The 27899-nt window shown below is 30.7% G+C and overlaps 2 protein-coding genes across 2 annotated transcripts; one reads left to right on the forward strand and one right to left on the reverse strand.

Moving 5' to 3' along the window:
* The first annotated feature begins 11998 nt into the window (after positions 1–11998).
* Positions 11999–14928, forward strand: LOC107963854 (gamma-interferon-responsive lysosomal thiol protein). Its single transcript, XM_016900355.2, has 5 exons — positions 11999–12350; positions 12477–12542; positions 13005–13145; positions 14342–14434; positions 14569–14928. Exons 1-5 carry the CDS (start codon positions 12084–12086, stop codon positions 14773–14775), a joined length of 774 nt encoding a protein of 257 aa, XP_016755844.1. The 5' UTR covers positions 11999–12083; the 3' UTR covers positions 14776–14928.
* Positions 14929–15322: 394 nt separating this feature from the next.
* LOC107963853 (putative disease resistance protein RGA4) lies at positions 15323–17908 on the reverse strand. Its single transcript, XM_016900354.2, has one exon. It carries the CDS (start codon positions 17906–17908, stop codon positions 15323–15325), a length of 2586 nt encoding a protein of 861 aa, XP_016755843.2.
* Between the last annotated feature and the right edge of the window lie 9991 nt (positions 17909–27899).

Below are 27899 nucleotides of genomic sequence, written 5' to 3' on the forward strand. Positions count from 1 at the left end.
TCATTTTGAACCATCTGTCGTTTTAGCATCAATTTTGGGTCTTCATCTTGTAATTCCCGAATCCGTTGAAAGAACACAGGTTTAGCTTTTAATTCCGCTAGTACAGAACCATCCTCATTAATAGATAAATGAGCACTCAATGCCCGTAATGCAAATAATGATGATTTCCGACTAAGTGCATCTGCTACGACATTTGCTTTCCCTGGGTGATAGTCAATGACAAGATCATAATCTTTCAGCAACTCTAACCATCGTCTCTGTCTCAAATTTAACTCTTTCTGAGTCATTAAATACTTCAAGCTTTTATGATCAGTATACACATAACATTTCTCACCATATAAGTAGTGTCTCCATATCTTCAAAGCAAACACGATCGCTGCCAATTCCAAATCATGTGTAGGATAATTCTTCTCGTGCGGTTTCAGTTGTCGGGAAGCATATGCCACCACTTTTCCTGACTGCATAAGTACACAACCCAAACCACTCAGAGACGCATCACTATATACTACAAACGGTACGCCCGATTCTGGTTGAGTCAACACTGGAGCCTCTGTTAACATCTTTTTCAACTGATCGAAACTCTGCTGACATTCGTCTGACCATATAAATTCAACATTCTTTTGTAGTAACCGAGTCAACGGTAAGGTAATCATTGAGAAATCTTTGACAAATCGGCGATAATAACCTGCCAATCCTAGAAAGCTCCGTACTTCAGTAACATTCTTTGGAACTTTCCAATTTACCACTGCCGCTATCTTACTTGGATCCACTCTTATTCCATCAGCTGATACAATATGACCCAAAAACGCAACTTCCTGAAGCCAAAATTCACATTTGCTGAATTTCGCATATAACTGTTTCTCCCGCAAAGTCTGTAATACAATCCTTAGATGTTGTGCATGTTCGGACTCTGTCTTTGAATAAATCAATATATCGTCAATGAACACAACCACAAATCTATCCAAATATGACTGAAAAATTCTATTCATCAAATCCATAAAAGCAGCAGGAGCATTGGTTAAACCAAATGGCATCACCAAAAATTCATAATGACCATATCGAGTTCGGAAGGCAGTTTTCGGCACATCACACTCTTTAACTTTCAACTGATAATACCCAGATCGAAGGTCTATCTTGGAAAATACTGCAGCACCTTTCAACTGATCAAACAGATCATCAATACGAGGCAAAGGATATTTATTCTTTACCGTTACCTTATTCAACTGCCTGTAATCTATACACAGTCTTAAAGAACCGTCCTTCTTTTTCACAAACAAGACAGGTGCACCCCAGGGCGACATACTCGGTCTGATGAACCCTTTATCTAATAACTCCTGCAACTGCGCCTTCAACTCTTTTAATTCCGCTGGAGCCATTCTGTACGGTATCATTGATATAGGAGTTGTTCCGGGGATCACATCAATTACAAATTCAACTTCTCTATCAGGTGGTAGACCGGGTAACTCTTCAGGGAACACATCAGGAAATTCATTCACCACTAGCACTTGTTCGAGCTTTAAATCAGAACCCCGAGTATCAAGGATATAAGCCAAGAATGCTTCATTGCCTTTGCGTAATAATCTCTGAGCAGAGAGAGCTGAAATAATTCTGACTGTATCGCCCATGTTTTCTGACCCAACTGAGATTACATCTCCTGTTTGACATTTCAAACTGATTTGCTTATCACGACAATTCACCACCGCATCATGTCTCATTAACCAGTCCATCCCCAGAATAATGTCAAATTCCCGAAAGGGTAACAACATCAAATCAGCGGGGAATTCATAGCCTTTCACTTTCAGTGGACAATTACGACATATCAAATTAACCATCACACTATGACCTAATGGATTTGTAACTTGTATATCAAATTCAGTGGACTCAACAAATAAATTCTTTTCAGATGCTAACATAGTGCAAATATATGAATGAGTAGATCCAGGGTCTATCAATGCATAAACAATAACATCATAAAGATAGAAAGTACCAGCAATTACATCAGGAGCCGTAGCTTCTTCCCTTGCTCGAATGGCGTAGGTACGTGCTGGTGCTCTATTCTCTGATCGACCAACTGATTCCCTCGTACCCGAACGGGTAGTCCCTGTAGCACTGCTCTGGCCCGAACGTCTACTTCTTTGAGGAATGGTTCTCTGTATCTCTTTCTGTTCCACTTCATCTTTTTGCAGCCGGGGACAATCTCGAATAAGATGATCAGTAGCCCCACATTTATAACAAGCCCCCATCTTAGTCCTGCATTCTCCGAAATGATATCTTCCACAATATTGACACTTAGGTCGTGAAGCATTCTGAACACTGCTCACACTTGCTACAGGTCTATCGAATACCCTGAAATCAGATTGTCTTGGTCTATCTCTGCCCGATCTCCCCGACACTGATGTAGTTCGATTAATTTCTTCTCTAGATTTCTTCACTGGAAAATCTGAAAATGACTTAGAAGCACCTCTTTTGAATGGCTCTTTACTTTTTCGATCCCGCTGCATTTTTCTATTGTATACTTCTTCAAGCTTTTGAGCACGGTCTGACAGAACAACGAACTCTCATATTTCATTACCCCCAATCATCATTCTAATTTCATCATTTAACCCTTCTTCAAACCGGATACACATTTCTTCTTCAGTAGATACAATGTCTCGGGCATATTTGCTGAGGTAGACAAATTCTCTTTCATATTCAACTACTGATTTATTTCCCTGTCGTAGGTCGAGGAATTCCCTTTTCTTTTTATCCAAATATCGTCTGCCCACATATTTCTTCTTAAATTCATTTTGGAAAAATTCCCAAGAAATTTTCTCTGCCGGAACCACAGCCTCGATCGTCTCCCACCAACTATAAGCTTCTTCTTTCAACAGAGACACAGCACATCTCAAATAGTCATCTGGTGAGCAAGCCATTTCTTTAAAAATTCTTATCAAACTCTGTAACCAATATTCAGCTTTGACGGGATCATCATCAGTCCTTCCCCGAAATTCTTCGGCTCCAAGTTTTCTAAGCCTTTCCAATGGAGAACGCTTACTAGATTCAGTCGTTGTAAAAGGTGGAGGAGCAACAGGGGGTACCATCGATGGAGCAGTAGGGGGAGGAGGTGGTTCAGCCTGATTTCTTTCTTGCCTCATTTCAGTATACCACTGATTCATAATCCCATAAATCATATTCTTTAATTCATGCTCTCGCATTTGGGAAATCGGAACATCACTGCTTGCTCTTTGTTCAGAATTCTGTGCTCTACTGTTAACTTCTTCTTGATCAGTACGTTCAGGTAAATTTGACATCTTTATAATCAGAGAGTATCTATAAAAATAACAAAGATTAGATCGGATCATACACATCACACTATCACAGATTTATATGGCATGTATTTCTAAACACTTTACACTTCACACATATTCCGAGGACCGGCTAAACCGGGCTCTGATACCACTAAAATGTAACACCCCTTACCCGAGACCATGGTCGGAGTCGAGCATGAGGCGTTACTTGACTTAACTTAAAAGTTCGGGGCATAAAAAATTTACTTTCAAATTTAATTTCATCATTCATAATAAAGCTGTCCTCCTGTACAGCAGTCACTAAAATAATTATAATTCAAGCTACAAAACTCGAAATTTAGATCCGTAAATTTTCCATAAAACTAGACTCATATATCTATTCATCATAAATTTTTTAGAATTTTTTTCTTTAGCCAATTAGTACAGTTTATTAGTTGAAGTCTCCCCTGTTTCACTAATCGACTATCCTAACCACTCATCACTAAAATTTAATTATCTCTTATTAAAGGCTTCATATGGTGATTAAACTTATTTCTACTGAAAATAGACTCATTAAGGAGTCTATACATATAAATTATAACTCAAAATTCCTTCTGTACAATTTTTAATGAATTTCTAAAGTCAGAACAGGGGACTTCAAAAACATTCTTGCCCTGTTTCACTAAAATTCAAATATCTAAAAGTATATAATTCTTTTGCTTACTCCACTTCTTTTATATGAAAGTAGACTCTTTCAGCTTTAATTTCATATCTCACTCAACTTCTAATTCTATTTCCACTATTTTTGGTGATTTTTAAAAGTTACATCAATGCTGCTGTCCAAGAACTGCTCCATTGCAATTTTTAAAAAAAATTCAATATAACCCCTTTATAATTGTCTAACCTTCCCTGCAAATTTCAAATCACAACCAATTCCAGTATTTCATCTACTTCATTTAAATACTAATGAAGTTCAACCAATCAACCATTTCAAACTAAAAACATGTATATATTTCGATATCTAACGCAACCATAACATTCAAATTTACTTTTCACTTCAATTCCCTATACATGCCATATAAATCCAAAAAGTTGCTTAACATAAACTACCGGAGTATATCTGGATAGTGTGATTCTTGATGTAGATCCGATCCTCCGAATGTATAAATACGTTAATCTACAAAAACAATAAACACACACATGTAAGCTTATAGAAAAGCTTAGTAAGTTCATAGGCATAAAACATAAATCTTACCAAACACTTGTACACTTATACAATATACACCATTACTAAATTTACCTGTCAACCACAATCTTTGGTGAGTTCCTTGGTATAAACTCACTACTACTTATTCTTTTACCATAATTCCTTTGGGCCCATTTGTCACTTACCATCCTTGATCAAAATTAAGGAACGGTTACGGAAAATTGAGTACTTCACTTTCACTTTGACATATGACCTCTTATCACTTGTCCTTGATCAGATAAGTGTAGCTAGGCTACCACTTATCACTTTGCCACTTGATCAGATAAGTGTAGCTGAAGCTACCACTTATCACTTTATCACTTGATCAGATAAGTGTAGCCACTTATCACTTTGTCTCTTGATCAGATAAGTGTAACCACTTATCCCTTTGTTTCTTGATCAGATAAGTGTAACCACTTATCACTTTGTTTCTTGATCAGATAAGTGTAGCCACTTATCACTTTGTTTCTTGATCAGAAGTACTCAAATCCGGTGTTCCACTTAATTTGATCATTTATTCGATTTTCACATTTTTATTTTATTCTCATTTCAACAATAAATACATTTCATCATACATTGTATAATTCATGAAATTAACATTTAATCATTAAATTTCAGCCATATGAACTTACCTGGATCGATTTGCAGAATTTGTAAAAGTTCAGGGACTAATCGGCTACTTTTTCTTTTCCTCGACTTGTTTCAGGTTCTCGATCTAAAATGCAAATTTATTCATTCATCAGCATTTAATTCAATTCTAATTCATTTCACAATTTATGCCCTTTAATTTTCGAAGTTACACTTTTACCCCAAACTTTACAGTTTTTACAATTTGATCCCTACTCAATTAACCCCTCAATTGATCTAATTTTTCTCAATTAACACCTTTTTCCAACTATTTTAGACTACTACATAGCCTTTCATACTCAAAACCGCAACACCAAACCTTAATTCCCAACTTTTTCACAATTAGGTCCCTAAAATCAATTTCTATCAAAATTACTTAATAAAATCATCATATAACAAAATTAAAGCTTCAATTTCATGTTTATTCATCATAAAAATCCAACACTAATCAATGGTAACTTTCAAAATCAGCCATGGAATCAAAAACTAATGAAATAATTAGTTGGACCTAATTGTAAAAGTATCAAAATCACAAAAATTAGAAGAAATAATCAAGAATTAAACTTACATGATTCAAAAATATGAAAAACCAGCTTATTCCAGACCTCCTATGGCGTTTTTGCTGATAAATTGTGAAGAGATCTCTAGATTTTTCACTTTTGTCTTTGTTTTAAATGTTTAATTTGTTAAGTTTCCAATTTTGCCCCTGTTTCTCCTTACATTCTGCTGATTTTTCTTACCCAACCGTCCAGCCCATATAATTTGGGTCTAATAGCCTTTTAAATCCCTCCACTTTAGTCACTTAAGCTATTTAATCACAATTTAACAAATTTTACACTATTCCCAATTTAGTCCTTTTTAGTTAATTAACTATCCAAACGTTAAAATTTTCTAACGAAACTTTAATACCAACTCAATGACACTCTATAAATATTTCTAAAAATATTTATGGCTCGGTTTAAAATCTTCGAGGTCTCGATACCTCATTTTTTTTATTTTAATTATTTTAATATTTATTCCTAGTACACTATTCACTATTTCAAAAATTTTCCTAACTTCACATTTAACTTATACTTACTAAATTTATAATATTTTCTACTCGTTTGTCAGATTTAGTGATCTCGAATCACCATTCCGACACCACTAAAAATTCAGGCTATTACAGAAACTATGTATAAAATCAAAATAGGGCTCTCTTAACCATCACCAACAACCTCCTCAAGATAGAAAGATTATAAAAGTTTTCATAATTAGACAAGTAACTATCAAAGCTAAAAGTTATGTCATTTTGTACGCTTAGTCATCTATTGCCAGTGCTTAGATACCCTTATTGGTTAAAAAAAATAAATATAATCGTGTCCCTTTCAATCACAATCAAATAGGAACATATTAAAATCCAAACTTGCCATAGAGGTGGTATTGTCTCCTACCTCTACACAGCCTGGGTAGGTATAGTCTCTTGCCCTAAACGCAAAGACTAACATCATAAACTTCAAATCTAACTGACTACCATCAACTTCCACGAGAACATGCCAATCCTCCAAATTCTTCGACCAAGGTCCTATTCTAATCAATGATTGAAGCTACCACCACTTCAGTTCTTAGTAACATTTGAGGAGTCACCCACCTTCCCAATAACTTCCTTCTTTGCATTGATGCAGCTCATCTATAGTTTCATCAATCTCAATCCATCATCATTACATAGAAATTCAGGTTATGTTTCAATAGTTTTATCTCTTTCTAAGTTTTTGATCCGATTTATTATTTGTGAATTTAGATTTAGACATTTTCTAACTATCATTCTCTTTTCTTTTTCTTGAATAGTTATATTTAAGATTACCTTTCGTCTTTAACTTCAAAAGCTTTTAAAATAATGGGCTTATAAAACATTCTAATTGAGGACTTAAAGTGTGAATATCATACAAATTAAGTTCTTCCCTGATCCAATTTAGGCGTTAAATGTTAACTCGCATATGATGTGGAATATATTTAAAACACATATGTAAATATTGTATGAACAGATTGAATATTATGTATTTAAAAAATAAAAAGTAAAAACTTAATCAGATTTTTATCTTTTAACTTATGCATTCTACTATTTTTTTACAACATCATTTCCAAACTATTATAGGTAAGCACAACTTTAAATTTTTATATTGCATTTTAAATATGCCCCGCATTATATTCAAAAGGCTTAATTCATAAATTGGTACTTAAAATATGCTCATATTCTCATATTGGTATTTAACGGTTTTTTTATCAGAAGTGGTACCTGGACTATTTTTTTTCCCAAGTTGGTACCTTCATTAGTTAAACAGATAGTCAAACCTTAAGTCTATTTAAAATAAAGGCTTAACTCATAAATTGGTACTTAAACAATGTCATTTCCTCTCATTTTAGTACCTAAACATTTTGTTCACAAGTTACTACGTCTATTGTTAGTCAGACTGTTAAGTCTATTTTTTTAAAATAATTAATTAAAATTTTCTATCTAGCAAAAAAGTCAAAATATTATTTTCTTTGTATATATATTTATTTAAAAGTTATTAAAAATCATAAAATAAATAAAAAGGAAATTTTAAAAATCAAGACAATTAGTTCAACCAGTTTTTTAGCTCGGTCCAATCTATTAATTTGGTCTAATTCTGAAAACATTGATTTTAATCAATGAAAGAACTTTGTTGATCCCATCAGGTCGAGCAAGTAGGTGATAAATTTTTAAAACAAAATTAATCACTTTCGATCTTTAGTAAACCAATTTCGAACATTGCTGACATAGCCAGACATTCAAGGGAATAAGAAAGAAAAAATAGAAAAAAAAATAAAGAGATAAATAATGTAAAATAAAATAAAATAATTAACTTTTTTAAAGGTTATATGACATGATAATCTATTATTAGCTGTAATTTTTTTAACATATATAATGTTTTAATGTAAAGTGAGCAACAAAAGAATAGTTTAGGTATCACTTATGATAAAAAAAAAAGTTTAAGTACCAACTTAAAAAAAAAATTGCTTAAGTACTAATTTGTGGATTAAACCTTGTTCATTAATTGATTAACAAAATTACCAATTTAGTTAACAAAGTAATTGATTAAATAATGATATACTTAATTAAAATGTTTTAATTGGGGATTAATTTAAAATCAGTCCATAGCTTATGACCATTAAGTACAATTAATTCAAATTACTATGAAAATTTTAACTTGTAATTTGATAATAAATTTAAATTTTGTGTAATTATTTTGATTTTGATTTTAATTTAATTATACATATTTTAATAAATAAATGTACCTATTTATTTTCATGTTGAATAAATATAATAATTTGTAATTTGTTTATAAATAATTGAATAAAATCAAATTTTAATGCATAAAATTCAGAAAATCTCATATGCAATTTTTAAATTCTATCACTTTTATGTACTAGAATGTACTTTTTTTAGAAAATTCTTACATATGTAATAATATTTCCGGAAACTGTCAAAAATAAGTCATTAATCTAATGATGAATATAATAGTGTTATTTTTTATATTGATTAAAATAGGGATAATATAATTTTTGACACCCGAATTTAGTAATTATGTTCACTTTGGTATTTGTAGGTTTTTTTATCACTTTGGTACTTGAACTTAGCAACTAAATTTATTTTGATCTCTAAACTTGGATTCTGTCAATATCTAATAATGTGATTAGTGCTACTAGAACAAGTCCGGATCGATCGGGAAAACTGATTGGATCATGAATTGATTGATATAACAGAGTTAACAAATGAGTTAAATCGATTGAATAAAAAATTGCTTGGAAATGGTAAAAAAATGAAAGCTGGAACAAACATATGTAGTTGAACAGGTTGAATCGGTTTAATAAAATTTTTAAAGATTGTTTCATTTAATTATTTAATTATTATTGATCTGGCGATTGAATCAATCAAATGGGTTAAATTAGGAACCTATGGTCTAACCGGTTTAACCACCAATTTGATTATTAAAATACTAGGCGCGATATTATAAGATTATATCAAGTCATCACTGGGAAATTTATATAAACTTTTAAAAGTTCAAGTGATGTGTGGTATAATATCATAGTGTCTCATCAAACTTTTGTATTTTCAAGTTTAGGGTCCAAAATAGGCCTATTTGCAAAGTTTAAATGCCAAAATGGACTTAATTACTAAGTTTAGGGACTAACAATTATATTATGGCTTTAAAATAATCTTAACAAATCATTTTAAATTTTTTGAATAAAATACCATTATTAATAGTAACCATGAAAAACAATAATACAAAGACAAATAGTACATCACTATAAATTAATGCACAAATGTCATGCCTACAAAGTAATATAAAAAAAAAGGGGACAAATTGACAGTATTTACAACATTGGAATAATTTAGAAACAAACCAAAGATGAAACTTAATCAAATCATTGAAATTTACATTCTAGTCTCTCGCTATCATCAAATCAACCTGATGATGAATACCGGTCAACCAATAAAAAAACTTTAAAAAACCTCAAGAGACTCTGACTCATTGCATAAGTGATGCACAAGAGGTTAAGTATCAGATTGTCTATCGTTCTCCTCATCATTTTAAATTTATCACCATCAGTGTGATCTATTAAACGGTTTCTAATAGATTTGACGACACTCTTATATTGACAAATCTCAAAAATATGCCTCAAAATTAAAAGTAAAAATAAAGCCACATTTGCTTTTAAAGAAAATAACGTGGGCAAAACAAAAAACCATGAATAATATGAACAAAATAAAACTATGAAACAGTGGACAGAATAAAACTATAAAACTATGGACATGTGGATTGAAATTAAAAACAAAATAAACTTATAAAAAAAATGTTGAAGAAATCACGACCAACAATCAATCCGAAAACTAATGCCACCGTCCACGAAGCAAAAATGTAATTTGAAAAAATTGAATGGATAAAATATTTTTACGAAAAAAATAGATTCGACCAATAGAAATTAATTGAATTAATTCGTCTAATAATTAAATAAAAAAGAAGTAAAGAATAGATTAAACTAGCAAAAAAACCAAAAAAAATAATAATTATTGTTTAAAAGACGTTTTTTTTATATATTTTAAACAGAAAATCGAATATTTTCTTTATGTTTTATATTATCTTTGATTCTTTTCAATATATTCTTATTTAATGTTTTACTTAGTATTATTATTTTATATTTTATATTTAATAAAACAATTAAATTGTTTAATTTATCGGATTAATTTGAAAAATTAAAGTTTAATAGATTTACTTATGAGAAATTCTATGTGGGAGTGCTCCCTAGAACCCCAAATGATTTTTCGGGAATTCTAGTGAGCACTTTTTACAGAGATCTTTTTGTGTCAATGTTAAAAGAAGAATATAAAAGAGAAATTTTATTTTTTAGTATTTGAATTTTTTTTAATTTTTAAATTGATACTTAAGTTTTTTTTTTATGCAAGTTGGTAATTAAATTTGATTTCTATCACATATTTAGATACATTTCTTAACAACATTAAAATAAGATGACATGGAAACTAATATATAAAACAAAATATAATATATTTAATTCGTAATTAAATATTATTTAAGATTGAAAATTAATTTTTGTATATATTTAAAATTGGGTGCATGTCAAAATTTCTAAGGCAATACCAAAAATTTTAAAGATTTATAGAAAATTTTAAATAGTTATCAAAATTTCTCAGGTTATATAAAAAACTTCAAGGCTTTACCAAAATTTCTAAGAATTTATCAATATTTTTAAAGATTTCCTTAGTTTCCCATACCCAAACAACTCAACATTTTGACATATCAAAATTTCTAATGATTTATCAAAATTTCTAAGGCTTTGCCATAATTTCGAAGGGTTTATCAATATTTCTACAGATTTTCTTAGATTCTTAGACTCCACCAACACAACATTTTTTGCATACCAAAATTTCTTAGGATTTCTCAAATTTTTTAGGATTTTACCAAATATCTAAAGATTTACCAAAAATTTTTAGGTTCTACCAAAATTTTCAATATTTTATCAAAATTTCTAATGTTTTACCAATATGATCATCTCAACATTTTCGTGTACTAATATTTCTAAAAATTTACCAAATTTTATAAGAATTTACTAAAATTTTTAAAGATTTCATTAGTGTCTCGAACTTGATTAACTCAACATTTTTAGAGTTGGTGGGAAGTTCTATGTGGGAGCACTCCCTACAACCTCGATTTTTTTGGGGTAAATTATAAAAATAGTCACTTTTTGTTTATCTTAGATTATATTTTAGTCACTTACGTTTAAAATGTTACGTTTTAGTAACTTACATTATCATTTTGTCACGAAGTGGTCACTCTACCATTGAACTCCTTTACCTCCCTAACAATAGTCCTACATGGTAATACAAATGTGTTTTAAATACCAACTTGGATGTCTAACGTGGAAGTCCAAATTAAATTTATTTAATTAAAAACTTTTTTTCATCCCAACAACTGGACATACAAGTTGGCATTTAAAACCCATTTGGACTACCACGTAAGACCGCCGTTAGAGAGGTAACAGAGCTTAATGGTAGAGTGACCACTTTATAACAAAACGATAACATGAGTGACTAAAACATAATATTTCAAACATAAGTGACTAAAATGTAATCTGAGGCAAACAAAAGTGACTATTTTTATAGTTTACCCTTTTTTAACATGTTTAAAAGGTCAGATTGTTAAAGGCTTATATTGTCAAGGGACTTTTAATGTAATTTACCAAGAAAAAAAAACATGATGCAAATAGAGATAAGAGATGACGTGTCCTTTCTTGTGGCGTAAGCATATGACACTTGTGTATTTTAGCCACCTTTTAATAGTCTAGTAGTTGGGGTGTCTGCAAGTATTTTCATTATATTTTTGTAGGAAAAAGAAGTCCAAATCTTTGTAAGTTCTCCCCCTTCTTGAATGGCAGCTTATCGACGATGGGTTTCAGTTCTCTGTTGCCTCTCCTTGCTGGGCTCATTTGCTTCAGCTTCCACAATTAGCCTTCCTTCTGATTCTCGTAAAGTCTCCTTGACTTTGTATTACGAGTCCCTTTGCCCATACAGTGCCAATTTCATTGTCAATTACCTGCCCAAGCTCTTCAATGAGGATCTCATTTCCATCGTCGATCTCCGCCTCGTTCCTTGGGGAAACGCTAAGCTCAAAGGCAACGACACCTTTGATTGCCAGGTCTTTCTTATTGTGTTCCACTCTGTTTCAATTTAAACAAGCTTTTTTTTTATTTTTTTATTTTCAATTGGGATTTTATTCAATTATTGAAAAGGCAATGATATATTTGTTTATTTTTTGTTGCAGCATGGCCCTACTGAATGCTTGTTAAACACTGTGGAAGCTTGTGCAATTGATGCCTGGCCTAAACTGGTAGATTTTTCATATTTTCTCAATGTTTTAGTAGTTGATTTCGTCTCTTAAGTTTAATACTCTTTTTGGGTTGATTACAGGTACATACCAAACTATAAATTATCCCGAATTTTGAACTCCAAAATGGTGTAATTGAATCTTTATGTGAGTATGTATCGATAAGGTGTCAGCCTAGCCACATAGGTTAAATGTTAGCTCGGATGAACAAAAGAAATAGATATGTTTAAAATTTGATCCCTGTGTTTTAGAAATTCCCATATTAGAATCGAGGTGATATTTAATGTCGAAGGATCTGTATTTAAACTATTTTGAAGTTTAGGACCAATTTAAAACTTGAGCCATAGTTTAAGGACGTCTAGTGCAATATTTTTTTATGACAAAACATATCATGACTGGTATCTATGTTCCAACCTTATAAATATACAACATGGGTTATGTTAACTTCAAGCTTTTACGATGCAGAATGACCATTTCCCGTTTATCTATTGCGTTGAGAATTTGGAATTGGAGCGCAAGCCCCTTGAATGGGAATCGTGCTTTAAGAAATTGGGATTGGAATCAAAGCCCGTTAATGATTGTTATAAGAGTGGACTGGGGCAAAAGGTTAGTACTCTCTGCGCTACAATTTGACTATTTTCATTCATGTGATGTAATATGGATTATATTTGTTAGTCTTCTCCATAGAGTGTTCTATCTAGAATATGTTTATTTTCATTTTTGTTTTTACTAAACAATTGAATATCCTGGTGCATAAATTAGTACAGATTCGTAGAACCTGAGATGTTTGCACTGAGTATCCCTTAAAGAAGTTTAATATGTAACCTCAACTTTGACTTGTAATCTTATGATACACTTGATTTGAGATTTATGGTGCACGAGAAAAGTGCTTCATCATGATCTCTGTACCCTTAATAATAGACATATTCTTTTGTTCTCCAAATGATTTTAGCGAAGGTTATATGACATGTTATCATGTTTAGTAGCCCTTAAAAAAGTTTAACTTGTAACCACAACTTTGACTTGTAATTTTATGATACTCTTGATTTGAGATTTGTGGTGCACGAGGAAAGTGTTTCATCTTGATATCATTAGTTCAGTACCAATAATAATATACATCTTCAGTTCTTTTGTTCTCCAAAATTTCAATTGGTTCTAGCGTAGGGGATATAACATGCTGTTGTGGTATTTCCTACTTTGATTTGGAGCACCTGAAAAGAAACTTTTTTGTAAAGAAAAGTGCTTCTACTTTAGCGATTCCTATGTCAACTCTGCTAAAGTGTTGATTGTTATGTGATTTTGTGAAATCACTATTGGAACTGAAAAATCAGAAAGCCATAAATGGAGCTTCACCTGCTCGACCGAGTGAGAGTAGAATGAGAAGAAAAAAAAAAAAAAAAAGAAGCAGCAGCACTGCTCGGCTTTGTAATTATTTTCATTACTTATAAATTGTTTTAATGTATTAACTCTTGGATTATGGCTTTTATCACTGTGAATAGGGTAACTGTATAACTTCACAAGCACCTGTTATTTGTTGTGTACAAAACAATCAGTGATAGAACTGGACATTTAGTGTTGTGTTCTTAGCAGATCATTCTAAGTTTTGGAGATTTACATGTCTGTCAGCTTCTGTGATTTTTGTTGTTTAGTTGTCCTTTATTGGTATTTGAAATACTGTCCTTGCATAGTTTGTTTATATTCCTTAGAGACAATAGATAATGATTTTAGGTCATTATGTCATTTTGATCCTTTCCTGCATGCTTAATTGGGTGGCTTAGTAAGGAATTGCTATCTTTATGCAGCTTGATCTACAATATGCAGCTGAAACAAGTGCCCTTGAACCACCTCATACATATGTACCTTGGGTTGTTGTGGATGGGCAACCACTTTACGAGGTTTGTTTCCTTGACTATCAAATTGATTGATTATCCTAATTACTTGTTCATTACTCAGATGTGTGATTTTGATCAACATCGTTATTGATGGTTTTCATGATAAAAAGGATGTTATATCTGTGATCACATTACAGGACTATGAAAACTATATAAGCTATGTGTGCAAGGCTTATAAAGGTGCTAATATGCCCAAGGCTTGTAGTGGACTGACCTTCAATCAAATCTACAATAGGAAAACTATCCATCCAGTTTGCTATAAGGAGATACCACCATTAACATTGTCATCAAGAACCATATCAACTGTTATGTCATGGATACGGAAGATAGTAACTTCTATGTAATTGTTTCAGTTTTAAGGATGCATTTCAAACCTTGTTAATATAATTATATATCTATGTATTGACGGTTAACTGTTAAGCACTATGCTGAAGTTTATGTAAGTTGTGCTCAACTGCTTTTGCTAGTGTTTGAATCAGAATGTGGTCTTCGTTAAATTGCATATATAATGAAAAATCTTTATGAAAATTATGTTTGTTCTGCTGATGGAAGATAAATTTCGAAGATCAAGCTGCTTCTCATCACTGGTAGGCATTTTATGTATTTTATTTTCAGTTTTTTATGGAGAGAAGTCCACGGTAAAATAATTTGCTTAGGTGAATTTCTGGGATCAGTTATTTAGATGTTGGAGTTATTCGCCGAATATTTGCATGGATGGCAATAGACCAAGGGATGGTTACATTAAAATACACGGTAAAATAAATAACTTCTTTGTCTGATACGCACACATATAGAGAGAGAGAGATCAAATTACAAAGCATATGAGGAGCATAACATGGAGAAAGTCACTTGGTCCAAGCATCTACGAACTCCACTTGACCTGCCATTAACTTATTCATCATATGTGATTGAGGTCTCCAAGTCATTGCTGACATAAAGCTGAGGGACGTGAGCAATTTTAGGCCACTCTTCACCAGTTTGTTTCATGCATCTTTTGCCTAATTTTGGACACCCTGTGATGCCCACTTGTTTGAGTGCAGCAAGCTGTTGCATCCCTTGGGGTAGAGACAACAGCTTTGGGCAATCTACAATCCTGAGCGTTTGAAGCGACACGAGATATCGGAACCACCTTGGTAATGTTGAGAGATTCTCTAACCCGATGATGTACAACTGCTGCAGAGTCTTGGCGGATCCTAGAAGGATCCATTGCGGAAGTGACACCACTTTCGGCAATCCTCGAATAAACAATTTCTGAAGGCTTCCGGCTTGTTCCCCTTCAAGTTCCTGCCCCATACAGAGATCAAGCTTCTCACATTCACTGATGACCAAAATCTGTAAAGCAGTCAGGTATTTCAAACCTGGTGGCAATGAAACCAAGTTTTTGCATTCATCAATGACCAATATCCGAAGGGCTGTTAGTCTTTGCATGTCTTCAAACAAATATTTTAGGTTCCCACATGCATAAAATCTCAAAAACCTAAGAGAACTTAGGCACCCTATTCCACTCTCTTGTAAATTCGCCTGTTTTGTAGTTATACATAGTGTTCTAAGGCTAATCAGGTACCTTATATCTTTGGGCAATGCTTCAATTCCCCTGCATCCGCCAAGAAGAAGTGTTTGCAAGCTCTGCAAATTGCAAATGGAAATTGGAAGCCTTTCTATGTTGCCATTGCCATATATGCTCAAATATCTCAAGTGCTTTAAATAACCTATGCTGTTCGGCAATTGCTCGAAACTACTGTCGACCAAATGCAGCACCCTCAGATGTTTGGACCTTGAGATGTAATCTGCAATAAGTGATTCGCTACTGGCCTTCTGTTCTTCATGTGACGAGATAATAAGTGACTGCAGACGGTCCAAGTTATTTGGCAACGTGGAAGCACCTTGCCCTGACGCATCTAACCACAAATGTCGAACATTTCCGGTCGAACAATGATTGAATGAATTCACCTCATTTTGTACCACCGATAATGCAAGATCATGTACTAGATCATGCATCTTGAAGGTGGAATAAAAGACCCCTTCTTCAACTTGTTGGAAGAACGATCTTGACCATAACTCATGTATGTACCGGTTCCCAATATCTTCCGGCTCTTCATTTTCGTTGGAAGATTGCAGAAACCCAGTCGCCATCCACAACAAGGTCAACTGCAAGCTATTGAATTCGAAGTCTTTTGGAAAAACTGAACAGAAAGCAAAACATTGCTTTAAATGCCAAGGCAAATGATCATAACTTAGTTTCAGAGCAGGCAAAATATCATTTTCCTTCTGTTCTAGCTTCCATATCTCACTATCCCTTACAAGCTCCCAATCATATTCCACCCTAGTTGAACAAAGCAAACTACCTAATGTCTTCACAGCCAAAGCAACCCCTTTGCATTTTCTGACAATTCCTTCCCCAATTCTTACAAGATTCTTGTGTTGCACCTCTTCACCCTCTTTGAAAGCAAGCCTAAGAAACAAAGACAATGAATTCTCATAAGAGAGATGCTCTAAATCGTACTGTGGAACTGTGCTTGTGATAGCAGCCACTTTGTGGCTACGAGTGGTGCAGATTATTTTGCACCCTTGGCCTCCGATAGTTAACAAATCCTTTAGCTCGATCCATTTTCTCTTGTCCTCGTTCCATACATCATCCAACACGATCAAAAACCTTTTAGCCTTCAAACCGTCTCGTAAAACCTTATGCAATTCCTCCTTGTTCATGTCCTTGCACATCGTAGTACCAGTTGCGGATTTAATGATCTTTATCATCAGTTGCTTGACATCAAAATCCTCTGTAACACACACCCAAATTCTCAACCAGAAATGAGTTTTCACTCTTTCATCATTAAACACTAGTTGAGCTAGAGCGGTTTTTCCGATACCGCCGATTCCAACTATTGCGAGGACGGGGATATCGTCCCCTTCGCCATCCCCATCAGTTGGATTCATTAAGAACGCCACCATGTTTTCTTTATCTTCATCGCGACCGATCACATCGGACGTCTTCACGAACGAATAGGTTTCCCTCTGGCCATGGATGATGTTCCTAACACGATGATGTCTCTCGAGGAGATGAAACCTGGATTTATTGCTTTCGATCTCGTCCAACATGTCCTTCACCTTTTTGATCTTTCGTCCCATACGAAGACGAAAGGTCAACGAGTTCGAGCCGGACAAGAAACGGCTTACCTTTCTCCTACTGCTCCCACGTTCCATGACTTGCCGCCTTAGTGCTTCGATCTCAAACTCGTCCAGCAAGTCTTCTACTCGGTAACACCCGTCTTTGAACTTCTGTAGCCAAAGGGTTATCTCCCTGTTATGGTTCTGTTGCTCTTCCGCATCCACCAGCACAGCTTTGATAGCCATTAACACGTCCCTGAGCTTTTCGAATTCATCTTGGACGTCCCAAAAACAACCAATTTGTTGGAAAGCAGCACTGCTCAGTTTCGCCAATACATTCGCTGCTACTTCAGCTGCAAAAGCCTCGGCCATGGTTGAGTTGATGGAAAAACAAAAAAGGGTTATAGCAAATAGCTCTCACTGAAATCTAAAGCTTGATTGGTTGGACTACAACGTCTGCTAATGCGTTTACTACAAAAATCCTCTGCCTTAAGTAGACCTATGCATGTTGTAGTTTTTCCTGTGCCCCACAAAGAAAATCACATGGCATCCATCATTGTAATACTAAAAGTAGGTTAATATATCTCTTGGTATTTGACTTTCTTCAATATTAAATTTGGCAGCCATGCCAAAGGGGCCCAATGAGAATGTGTTAACATGTGAATGTTCTAGTAAAAAAAAGGTTTAATTCACTATTTAGCCCTTGAAGTGTATTTATTTTCTCATTTTGGCATCTAAATATTTTTTTACTTAAAAACATTTATTAAAATTAAAATTATATTACAAAAATAAAAATTATATATATTTTATTTCTCTCTCCCCCCCTCTCTCCTCTTCGTCTTCAAAAATCAAATGCTCTGTTTTCTCTTATCTGCAATTTTGCATATTAAATGCTATGCCATAATCATTGAAGATATATAATACGTTGATTAAACAGAAACCATGCTTATTTTAGTTGGGTTCTGAATATCATTATCCACAAATTCTTCCCACATCTCAGAGCTGCAACTATATGATTCACACCAGTAAGGACTTCAACTATCTCATCATAACTGTAGCTTCTTTGGTTCCCTAAGAATAATTTGGGTTTATATTTATTGTAAGCAACTGCAAAGGCAACATTTTGAATTGAAACTGCAGCACTAACAGGATTTAGTTGAGCATAGGGATGAAACAGAGACAAGATCCAATCCGTTCATCCCTTATTCTCACCATAAAGCATCTCCCATAAATTCTATCAAAACTGAAATTTTTGCTTGGGGTTTGTCAAGTATCAAAACCATAGAATCTTTTAAAAGTAAATATTTTCATTCATGTCTATTTACACAAGAATATTTGAAATCCATAAACATTGGTAAGTTTTTCTTTAGGGGACTTTGTTATCAAGGGCTGATGCATTCAAGCTCCATTTGCAAGAGAAAGGTGCTGGTTGTTGGATCGAAATTGAAGAACATTAAAGAAGATGAAGAAGAAAACATTTTTATAATATATAACCCTTTGTTTAAAAAAAAAGCAAAATATAACCACGTGTGACTTTTTAATTGGTGAAAATTATTTTCTAACGTCCCTTAAAATATAGATTAAAAACTATAACAAATAAATATTTAGGTACCAAATTGATCAAAACAAAGTTTAGGTATTAAAATGAGAAAATATGTATATTTTAAGGGTCAAATTATGAATTAAGCCTAAAAAGATATAAGTACTTAAGTGGGCAAAAATACTCAGTGACGGAGGAAATTAAATATTGAAGTCGAACTCAGGTACTCAATTGGAAAAAAAAAATCAAGTGCTAATTTGAATATCAACACCAAATTCAAGTACCTAACAATATATTAACCCTATTAAATATGATAAGTGCAAAGGAAATAAAAAATGATTTAATCATGATCTAGCCCTTGAACTATATCAATTTTTCATTCTGGTATTTAAACTTTTTTTATCATGTTTTAGTGTTATAGGGAAATTTATAGAAATAAAATAATAATTTATTACCCAAATAATATAAATCCACTTTTGTTTACGCATGATATTTTTTGAACGATAAAAAAATTTGGGCTTCCCAACTCCCAAAATTTTCATATTAAAAAAAGGTAAAATTTTAAAAATTTTAAACTTTAAAAATAAAATAAAAATATGAAACATAAACACTCTTCAAATTTCAGAAATAAAAAATAAAAAGATTTTTAAAAAAATAAAAAATTTAATATTCAATGTTATTTTAATTGGACTAGACCAATTAGACTAAAAATTAGTTAGGATATTGATATGGTAAGAGATAAAAAACCGATTGACTTGTTGATTTCTGGTCTAATTAGCCTAGTTCGATTTTTATAACACTAAATTTAGGATCTTTTTTATATATTTAAAATTTTTTTTTCATATTTTTCTATTTTTTTTACAAAATATAATTTTAAACTTTTATGTTTTTAAAAAATAAAAAAAATAAGTTTTTTAAAAAAATTCAAGTACTTTTAAAAGGTATGAAATAAATTAACAAAAAAAATATTGTAAATGTTTAGGGTTAAAAAAGTATAAATATTTTAAAAACTAGTTAACCCTTGAACTGGTACGGGTTGATTGACTCGAGCTAAAAAATCATTTGAACTTACAGTTGAATCGATTTTTATAATTCTTTTTGTAATTTATTTATTTTGAACTAGTCATGCCAATAGTTTTGGGGACTAGTTTGAAATTAGTTCAATTATCAGTTTAATCAATTTTTTAACTCAGCTTGATACCCAGATCGATTTCTTGTCCAATTAGTATGGTTTAATTTAAATAACATTGAACTTTAATTTTAAAAAGTTTTTATTATTTAAAAAAAAAATCTTGTTGTAGTATGGAAACATTTTTGGGTTTCCCAATGTCCAAATCGACACAGTTTGGGAAACCCAAATATTTTTAAAATAAAAAAAAGTTGTACATTATTTGAGTAATAAATTATTATTTCACTAAATTTCCTTAGAGCTATCATTTTCCTTCATCCCCAAAGACAGATGAAGAGTGGGAGACAGATACAGAAGCAGTCAACGATGAGGCATGATGCAAATACCACCCGCCGTTCCTTTTTTTAATTTGTCGCCAATTTGTATGGAAGCATCATTTAAAAAAAGAAAATTAAATTTTTTTATTGTATGATATTTAACGAATATTCGTATTTTTTATGTTGTTTGACGATGTGATGGCTTTACTTATATCAAAAATGAATTTCTCATAATTGAATGACTTTTTAAATTAACACATTGACATTACCTAATTTTATTATAAAAATATATAATTCTTATATATTATCTAACACATATCCCATTTTAGTAATTAATTATTTTATTTATTATCTAAGTATAAAACCCATGTTTTTTTGGTTCTTACTTTTTAGGGCGGCTTTGGGGGCTCCTAGATTACTCAATAGATCTTATAGCAAATATTTTTAAAGTATTACTATAATTTATGTTTTGCCTTCCTTATATCCTTCAAGCAATTTGTATTTTAAAAAAAAATTATATTGATTAAGTTTTAATTCAATTATTATGAATATTATTGTCAATATAGGAAGATGTGAGTTTAAGTGTGCTGAAGCATATTATCCTTTTATTTATAAGTTATGAATAGTTTTGGACATTACATAAAAATATATATATTATCAGAACTTATAATGAGATTATTCAAAAAAATCTATTACAATTGACTTTTCAAAAAAATAACTTTTCATAGGTACAAATAGATTTTATATTATATGTGGTGTTAATGTATTTTAAGCTCCTTGTCTAAATTAGGACCGATTCATTTAAAGTTTTAAGCTCCTCGTTTTCATCATTTTGGCTTTATAAAACATTTTATTAGTTTCTAATTTTCGAATATTTTCATTTTTATTTTCTAAAATTTATTTTTAATATTTTCAATCAAACATGTTTTTTTTCCTAATGTTTTCCATTTTCTAAAAAAAGGAAAACAAAAATAAACTCTTTTTAACCAAACAAAGCCTTAGTTTTTCTTTTCGGTTTTATAAGATTTTATTTTTCTATATTCTTTTGGTTTGTAAAAATTCTAAATTCTATTATTTCACTTTACAAAATAAAAATAAAAATTTAATCTTTCTACTTTAATTTAGTTCTCGTACTTTATGAAAACTAAAAGGTTAGTCAAATTTGATATCATTGTCAAACGTTGCTATTAAATTACTGACCTAGAAATCAATAGTTCAATAATTTATATACATAAAATTAACAAAAATCAATAGTGTAACAATATATATATATGCAAATTAGTAAAAATCAACGGTTTAAGTTCATATATCTACCAACAATTGGATCAACTTTCCAATTCTCATATACCAAGTAGTTTATGTTCCGTTTCGGTCAAAATTTCGGTGCATTTTAACATGTTTCAATCAATATCGGTGCGTCCCGACCTATACAAAATTTTGATATTTTGAACTAGTTTTTAAATTTTTATCTTAACCATTTTAATTTTCTATAATTATATTTAAAATTAAAAGCTATTAAATTAGATTAGTTAACCTCAATAATAATTTTAAAACTTATATTTACCTATAAATATATTTATATTTAGGTAATTGAGATATATTTGTATGTATACATAATAGAATTTATTTTCTTGTCAAAATAATATATGAAAGATATCAATAATTTTGAAATGGTACACCGAAACATGTCAGTACTAATATGTATCAATATCAAAGTAAAAACGATATGCGTACCAATACAACATTAACTACCTTAATATAAAAACATAATTTTAAAAAATCAAAATAAAAAAATTAATGTCTTAATTTTCGTAATGAAATTCAAAATTAAATAATAAAATTTTCAAAAATCAAATGCCCTACTTGGTTGCATATTACCCCTGTTCATGAAACAAAAATATTCTGCCCTTAAGTTGGTGCCCTTGAGCCACGTGCCATTCTCCATGTGTAAAAGGAGAAAGGGATAAATTAACATTTAGTCTTTGAATTTGATAAAATTTTCACATTGGTTGTTAAATTTTTTGTCCATATTAGTCTCAGAATTTATCAATTTTTTCCTATTTGATCTCTAAACTTGGATTCTGTTAAAGTATGATGGCACGACATTTTGAAATTATACCACATTATCAGTTGAAAATTTTAAAAATTATAATTTCTTTATTTTTATAATATTTTAAATTTTCAAGTATGACGTGCAGTGGCGAAGCGAGAGGGGATGGCAGTGGCCCCTCGACTCCCCTAAAATGAACATTTTTTTCATTTAAATCTCTTTATAATTTATAAAATTTTAAACTAATAATGATGAAATTACACTTTGACCCTCATAAAAATGATAAAAAATTAATTTAATTTTTCAAAAATTATAAAAATATAGGTTATTAAAATAATAAAATTATATATTTACTATCGTAAAAATATACAATTTAATTCTACCAAAAAAAAATTTCTATCTTCGCTCTTGATGACGTGACACTCTAAAAGAATTTCACATCATCAAACATTAATGCAATCCAAGTTTATGAACCAAATTAGAATATATTGTAAAGTTTCTAACGAATGTGGACTAAAAAATTCGGAAACAAAATTGAAAAAATCTGAAGAAGTAAATGTTGCATTATTCCAAATAAAAAGATTACAAAATATGTAGATTGAGTCTTAATTCGATTGACATGACCATTATTATCAATGTAAAAATATGTGAGTTCGAGTGTGTTGAAGGGTTATAAGTAATTTTAGACATTATGTTAAAATAAACATATATAATTAGAACTTTAATAAAATTATTAAAAAATTTACAAAACATAATAGTGGATAAGTGCAAAGGGAAAAAAATTACAAAAAAAAAGAACTTTTTATACTAAAAAAAATTATTAAAAAAAGGCTTACAAAACGGAAAAGAAAAATTAAAATATTGTCAATTAAATTGTTTGGTAATATTTTTTTATAAAAAGAATTTTTTGTTCTTATTTTATATTTGGACACATTTGCTTTTTTTTTTTCTTTTCTTTTCTCCAGTTTTTTCGGGGGCGGCGTTAGGACCCCTAAATTCCTCAATAGTTCTTTACAGTATAATAATTCATGTTTTGACTCCTTAAAATCTTTGAAATTTCATAAATATGATATAGAATTTATAATTTCGTCCCTAATTTGGTCATATTATTAATTTAAATCTCATTTATTTATTAGTTTAATATTTCTATTATATTTTTAATTATTTTTATTAAATGAATTAGTATCATATTAATTCGTGATACCAACTCAATTAACCACATTTTACATATCTAGATTTTGTCGCACGAAAAAAAAATATAATGTTAAAATTATATTTATAAAAAAAAGCTAATAATTGAGTTATTGGAAAGATGATAAAGTGCTTATGTGTCAACGATTGTCATTTTAATTGTTTTATTTAAACATTTCATATAAATAATTATAGAAGATTAAAACATTATTGTATCAATATTCAATTCTTTATTAAAAGAGGAATTTTAAGTAATTTTTTAATTGAATTTGTGTCGTGACTCGCGAAACTAACTAAGTAAATCGCTTTATAGAAGTAAGTATAGATGCACAGACGGTATGGGTGAAACAATTTGTGTAGTAATATTGAAATATATAATTAAATCAAAACAAATAATTTTTCGAAGCGGTAAGATTGAGAAGTTATTGATATTGGTGGTACAAGTTCAAATTTTTTATACGTAAAATTTTTATTAGTTCTCTTGAAAATATAAAATGACAAAAATATCATTGTAATGGTATAACTTATTTTGAGATAAATCTCATATGTATATATGAACTCTGATTCAATGTGTAATATTATACGCATTTATTTTGGTGTAATTTTATATATAAAATTTTAATTTTGATTCATTTTTCACATAACACTAACATTGTTCTTTATGTGACACTGTAACACCCCTTATCCGTATCCGTCATCGGAATAGGGTTACGAGACATTACTGGACTTATACACTAGCATTTGTGTAACATCCCCTAACCCTATACCGTCACCGGAACAGGGTTACGAGACATTACCAGTCAGTACAGTCCAATTTCAGTCATTAATTAAAATAAATATTCACACACATCCTAGTTTTAAGATGTCGTCCCTTTAATGGGCCCTCGCGGTCCAATATAAACAGTAAATTCAATTCGGGACTAATTTAGAATCACTACGAATTTTTAGTAAATTTCAAAATTCATACTACATACCATTGCCAACCATAATTTACTCATTTCATCAATACTTTTACAACCTAAATGACTCTCATTAAACATCCTGGGTACATGCCATTATCAATACTCAACATACTTTACCTTAATGAATTCGGGATCGTCTTGGGATGCTGATTCAACGTACTATCTTTACTTAACCTGCGCACGGAAACAAACCGTACGCTGAGTATGGTATACTCAGTGGTATTTCTATAATCCGAACAATTAATAATATAACAAATACTTAAGATCATAATAACAATTACAATTATTCAATTATTTATTCATAGATAAATTTCAACTACTTACCATATAAATTTTATACAAATCATATAATAAACACAATAACATAATTGTTCAATTCTTAACTAAATCCATTATTATTTACTCCATTCTTTCACTTACTACTCGGTATAGCTTTCCTTAATTTACTCACAATTCAATATCATTAAACTATATTTAACTATACACTTATCAATCAAATTCCATTTTAATTCATTTCAATAACAGTCAATTTCATTTATATCATATCAACTTACTATCCCTGATAGCTTTCAGTATATACATACGATTCATATATCTCAAATCACATTTCAATTCATCAAGTGGCATCATATATCATCAATTCGAACTCCAATCATTTCATGAACCTTTGGTTCATATTTTCAATTTCATATCTAAATTTTCAATTCTCAATTCAATTTCTCGTTTCATTTCAATAGCTTGATCAATCAAATTTATTCGATTTATCTTTCACTTATTTACCCCTATTAACAAACCCGGACTTTGACGGATACACGGATTCCAACCCAAACACACCAGTACGGCACATTATGCCTAAAACGGTACATAGTACCTGATCAGTATACATCACATAAAGTGCCTAAAACGACACACGAGGTGCCTGATACGACACACGAGGTGCCTGAAATACGACACATAAAGTGCCTGATCGATAAAGCCGGCAAATCCCGTACACTTCTAGATCCTATGGCATGCCAATTATATCCGACTCAGCCCGACTAGTTAATAGGGTATTTCATTCACTTTCTCAATTTAATAATTCTTTCATCAATATACCATTCTGATAATCACATATATTCACCCATTTTCACAATTCATACAATTTCATTCAATTCAACAATATATTTCAATTATTCACATTAATTCATAATTCAATACAATTCAATTCACTTTTCAATATCAAATATTCAAATATCACAATCTCATATATTCATATCAATTTCCTCATATTTCCAATCAATATTTTTTCAATAAAATATTCATTCAATATTCAAACTTCTACATAAATCATATATTATATAATTCAATCAATATAAATTCAATCAAAATAATTTCAATCAATATAAATTCAATAAATTCATCGCATACCAAAATCAATCCATTCCAATTGTAAAACATCATAATTCTAACACTAACAATTGCCATATGTATATAAAATATAACAAATAATAACTAAGTTCGGATTATAGAAATACAAACCGTAATTTTCGAGCTAACTCCCGTTGACTTTGTCTTGTCCTTTCTTAGCCGAGAATTCCGGTACCACATTGACGACGAAATTAATACAATTCATAATCATTAATACATTATTAATTCATATCTTGAGTTACAGAATTCTAAATTAAGATCCGCTAATTTTTCCTGAAACTAGACTCACAAATTTTCTTACAATAAAATTTTCAGAATTTTTGGTTTAGCCATTAAGTACAGTTTATTCTTTAAATTCACCCCTATTCTGCTGTCTGACAATTTCGTCCCTTCTTCACTAAAAATTAATTATCTCACAGTACAGAACTTGGATAATATTCCCTTTGATTTCTCCTGAAAATAGACTCATTATGGATTCTAAACACATAACTTTAAGCCTCTAATTATTTTTATTCAATTTTTGGTGATTTTCCAAAGTCAGAACAGGGAAACCCGAATTCATTCTGACCTTATCTCACAAAATTCATTATATCTCATAATTTACAACTGAATTGCTTATACTATTTCTTCTATAAGAAACTAAACTCAATAAGATTTAATTCCATATTTTATTAATCCTCTAATTCAATTTATACAATTTTTGGTGATTTTTCAAACATAGACTACTGCTGCTGTCCAAAATAGTCTTAGTACAAAATATTGATTTACTTAAATTTCAATTTAATCCTAACTAAATTCACTTACTTTTCTATCTTAGTTCATACTTTATTTCAACTCAATTTTTTTAACCAAACTTAGACATAATTATCTATTTTTCATCATAAAACCATAATTTCAAAATTCTTTCAATTTAGTCCTTAAAGCATAAAACTTATGTATCACTTTACAATTCAATCCTTATATCATTTCTAACTTGAATTTCTATCAATTTAGCCCTTAATTCATCATTTGTTTAACATGGACAATATCTAGAAATCTAATAACTTTCAAAATATCAACTTAATTTCATCAAAACTTTGTTCTAAAACTTCTAAAACATCAAAATTAAGTAAAAAGGGCTTAATTGACTTACCTATTAAAGCTTAAAGCTTCAAACCTTCAATTTTCTCTTTTCTCCCTTTCTTTCTTTCTTTTTCTCCCCTGCTCTCTGTTTCGTTTCATTCTGTTTCTATTTCCTTTCTTTTGTCTCTTTAGTTTATATAATATAATATAATATAATATAATATAATATAATATAGTTAAAACATAAAGTAGCTTTATTATATAATAATATAATAATATAATAATATACTAAACATAAAAAAAATCTTAGATTTTCTTCACGATAAGCCGCCTCAATTTATACTTTTTGTATAATTGCCCTTTTAGTCCTTTTTATTTTCTTTTAATCTATAATTCAACTTTCACACTTTATTCAAATTAGTTCTTTTACTTAATTACTCTTAATTAAATTAAATTCACTTAATTAAACTCTAATTAACCACTCATTTTACTTCGTAAATATTTTTAATAAATATTTACGAATCCATTTTTCAGAAACTGAGACCCGAAAATACACTTTTTCGGTAACGGTAAAATTCGGGTCATTACAATTTGTACAAAATCAAGTCATAAATTTACATTTCAAATCAAAACTTTTCAAATTTCACCATAAAGTCCCTAATATGGGCCTACGGGTTCCAATACATGCTTTAGAAGTGATTTGGA

This window comes from Gossypium hirsutum, chromosome A03 (assembly GCF_007990345.1).
Source record: "Gossypium hirsutum isolate 1008001.06 chromosome A03, Gossypium_hirsutum_v2.1, whole genome shotgun sequence".
Classification (NCBI taxonomy): Eukaryota; Viridiplantae; Streptophyta; class Magnoliopsida; order Malvales; family Malvaceae; genus Gossypium; species Gossypium hirsutum.

What these genes read in the sequence shown, in the direction of transcription:
- LOC107963854 (XM_016900355.2), top strand. Translation starts at nt 12,084, where the DNA reads ATGGCAGCTTATCGACGATGGGTTTCAGTTCTCTGTTGCCTCTCCTTG. An exon ending in ACGACACCTTTGATTGCCAG is followed by an intron (nt 12,351 to 12,476) that starts GTCTTTCTTATT and finishes TTTTTGTTGCAG; the next exon opens with CATGGCCCTACTGAATGCTT. An exon ending in ATGGGCAACCACTTTACGAG is followed by an intron (nt 14,435 to 14,568) that starts GTTTGTTTCCTT and finishes ATCACATTACAG; the next exon opens with GACTATGAAAACTATATAAG.
- LOC107963853 (XM_016900354.2), bottom strand. Translation starts at nt 17,908, where the DNA reads ATGGCCGAGGCTTTTGCAGCTGAAGTAGCAGCGAATGTATTGGCGAAA.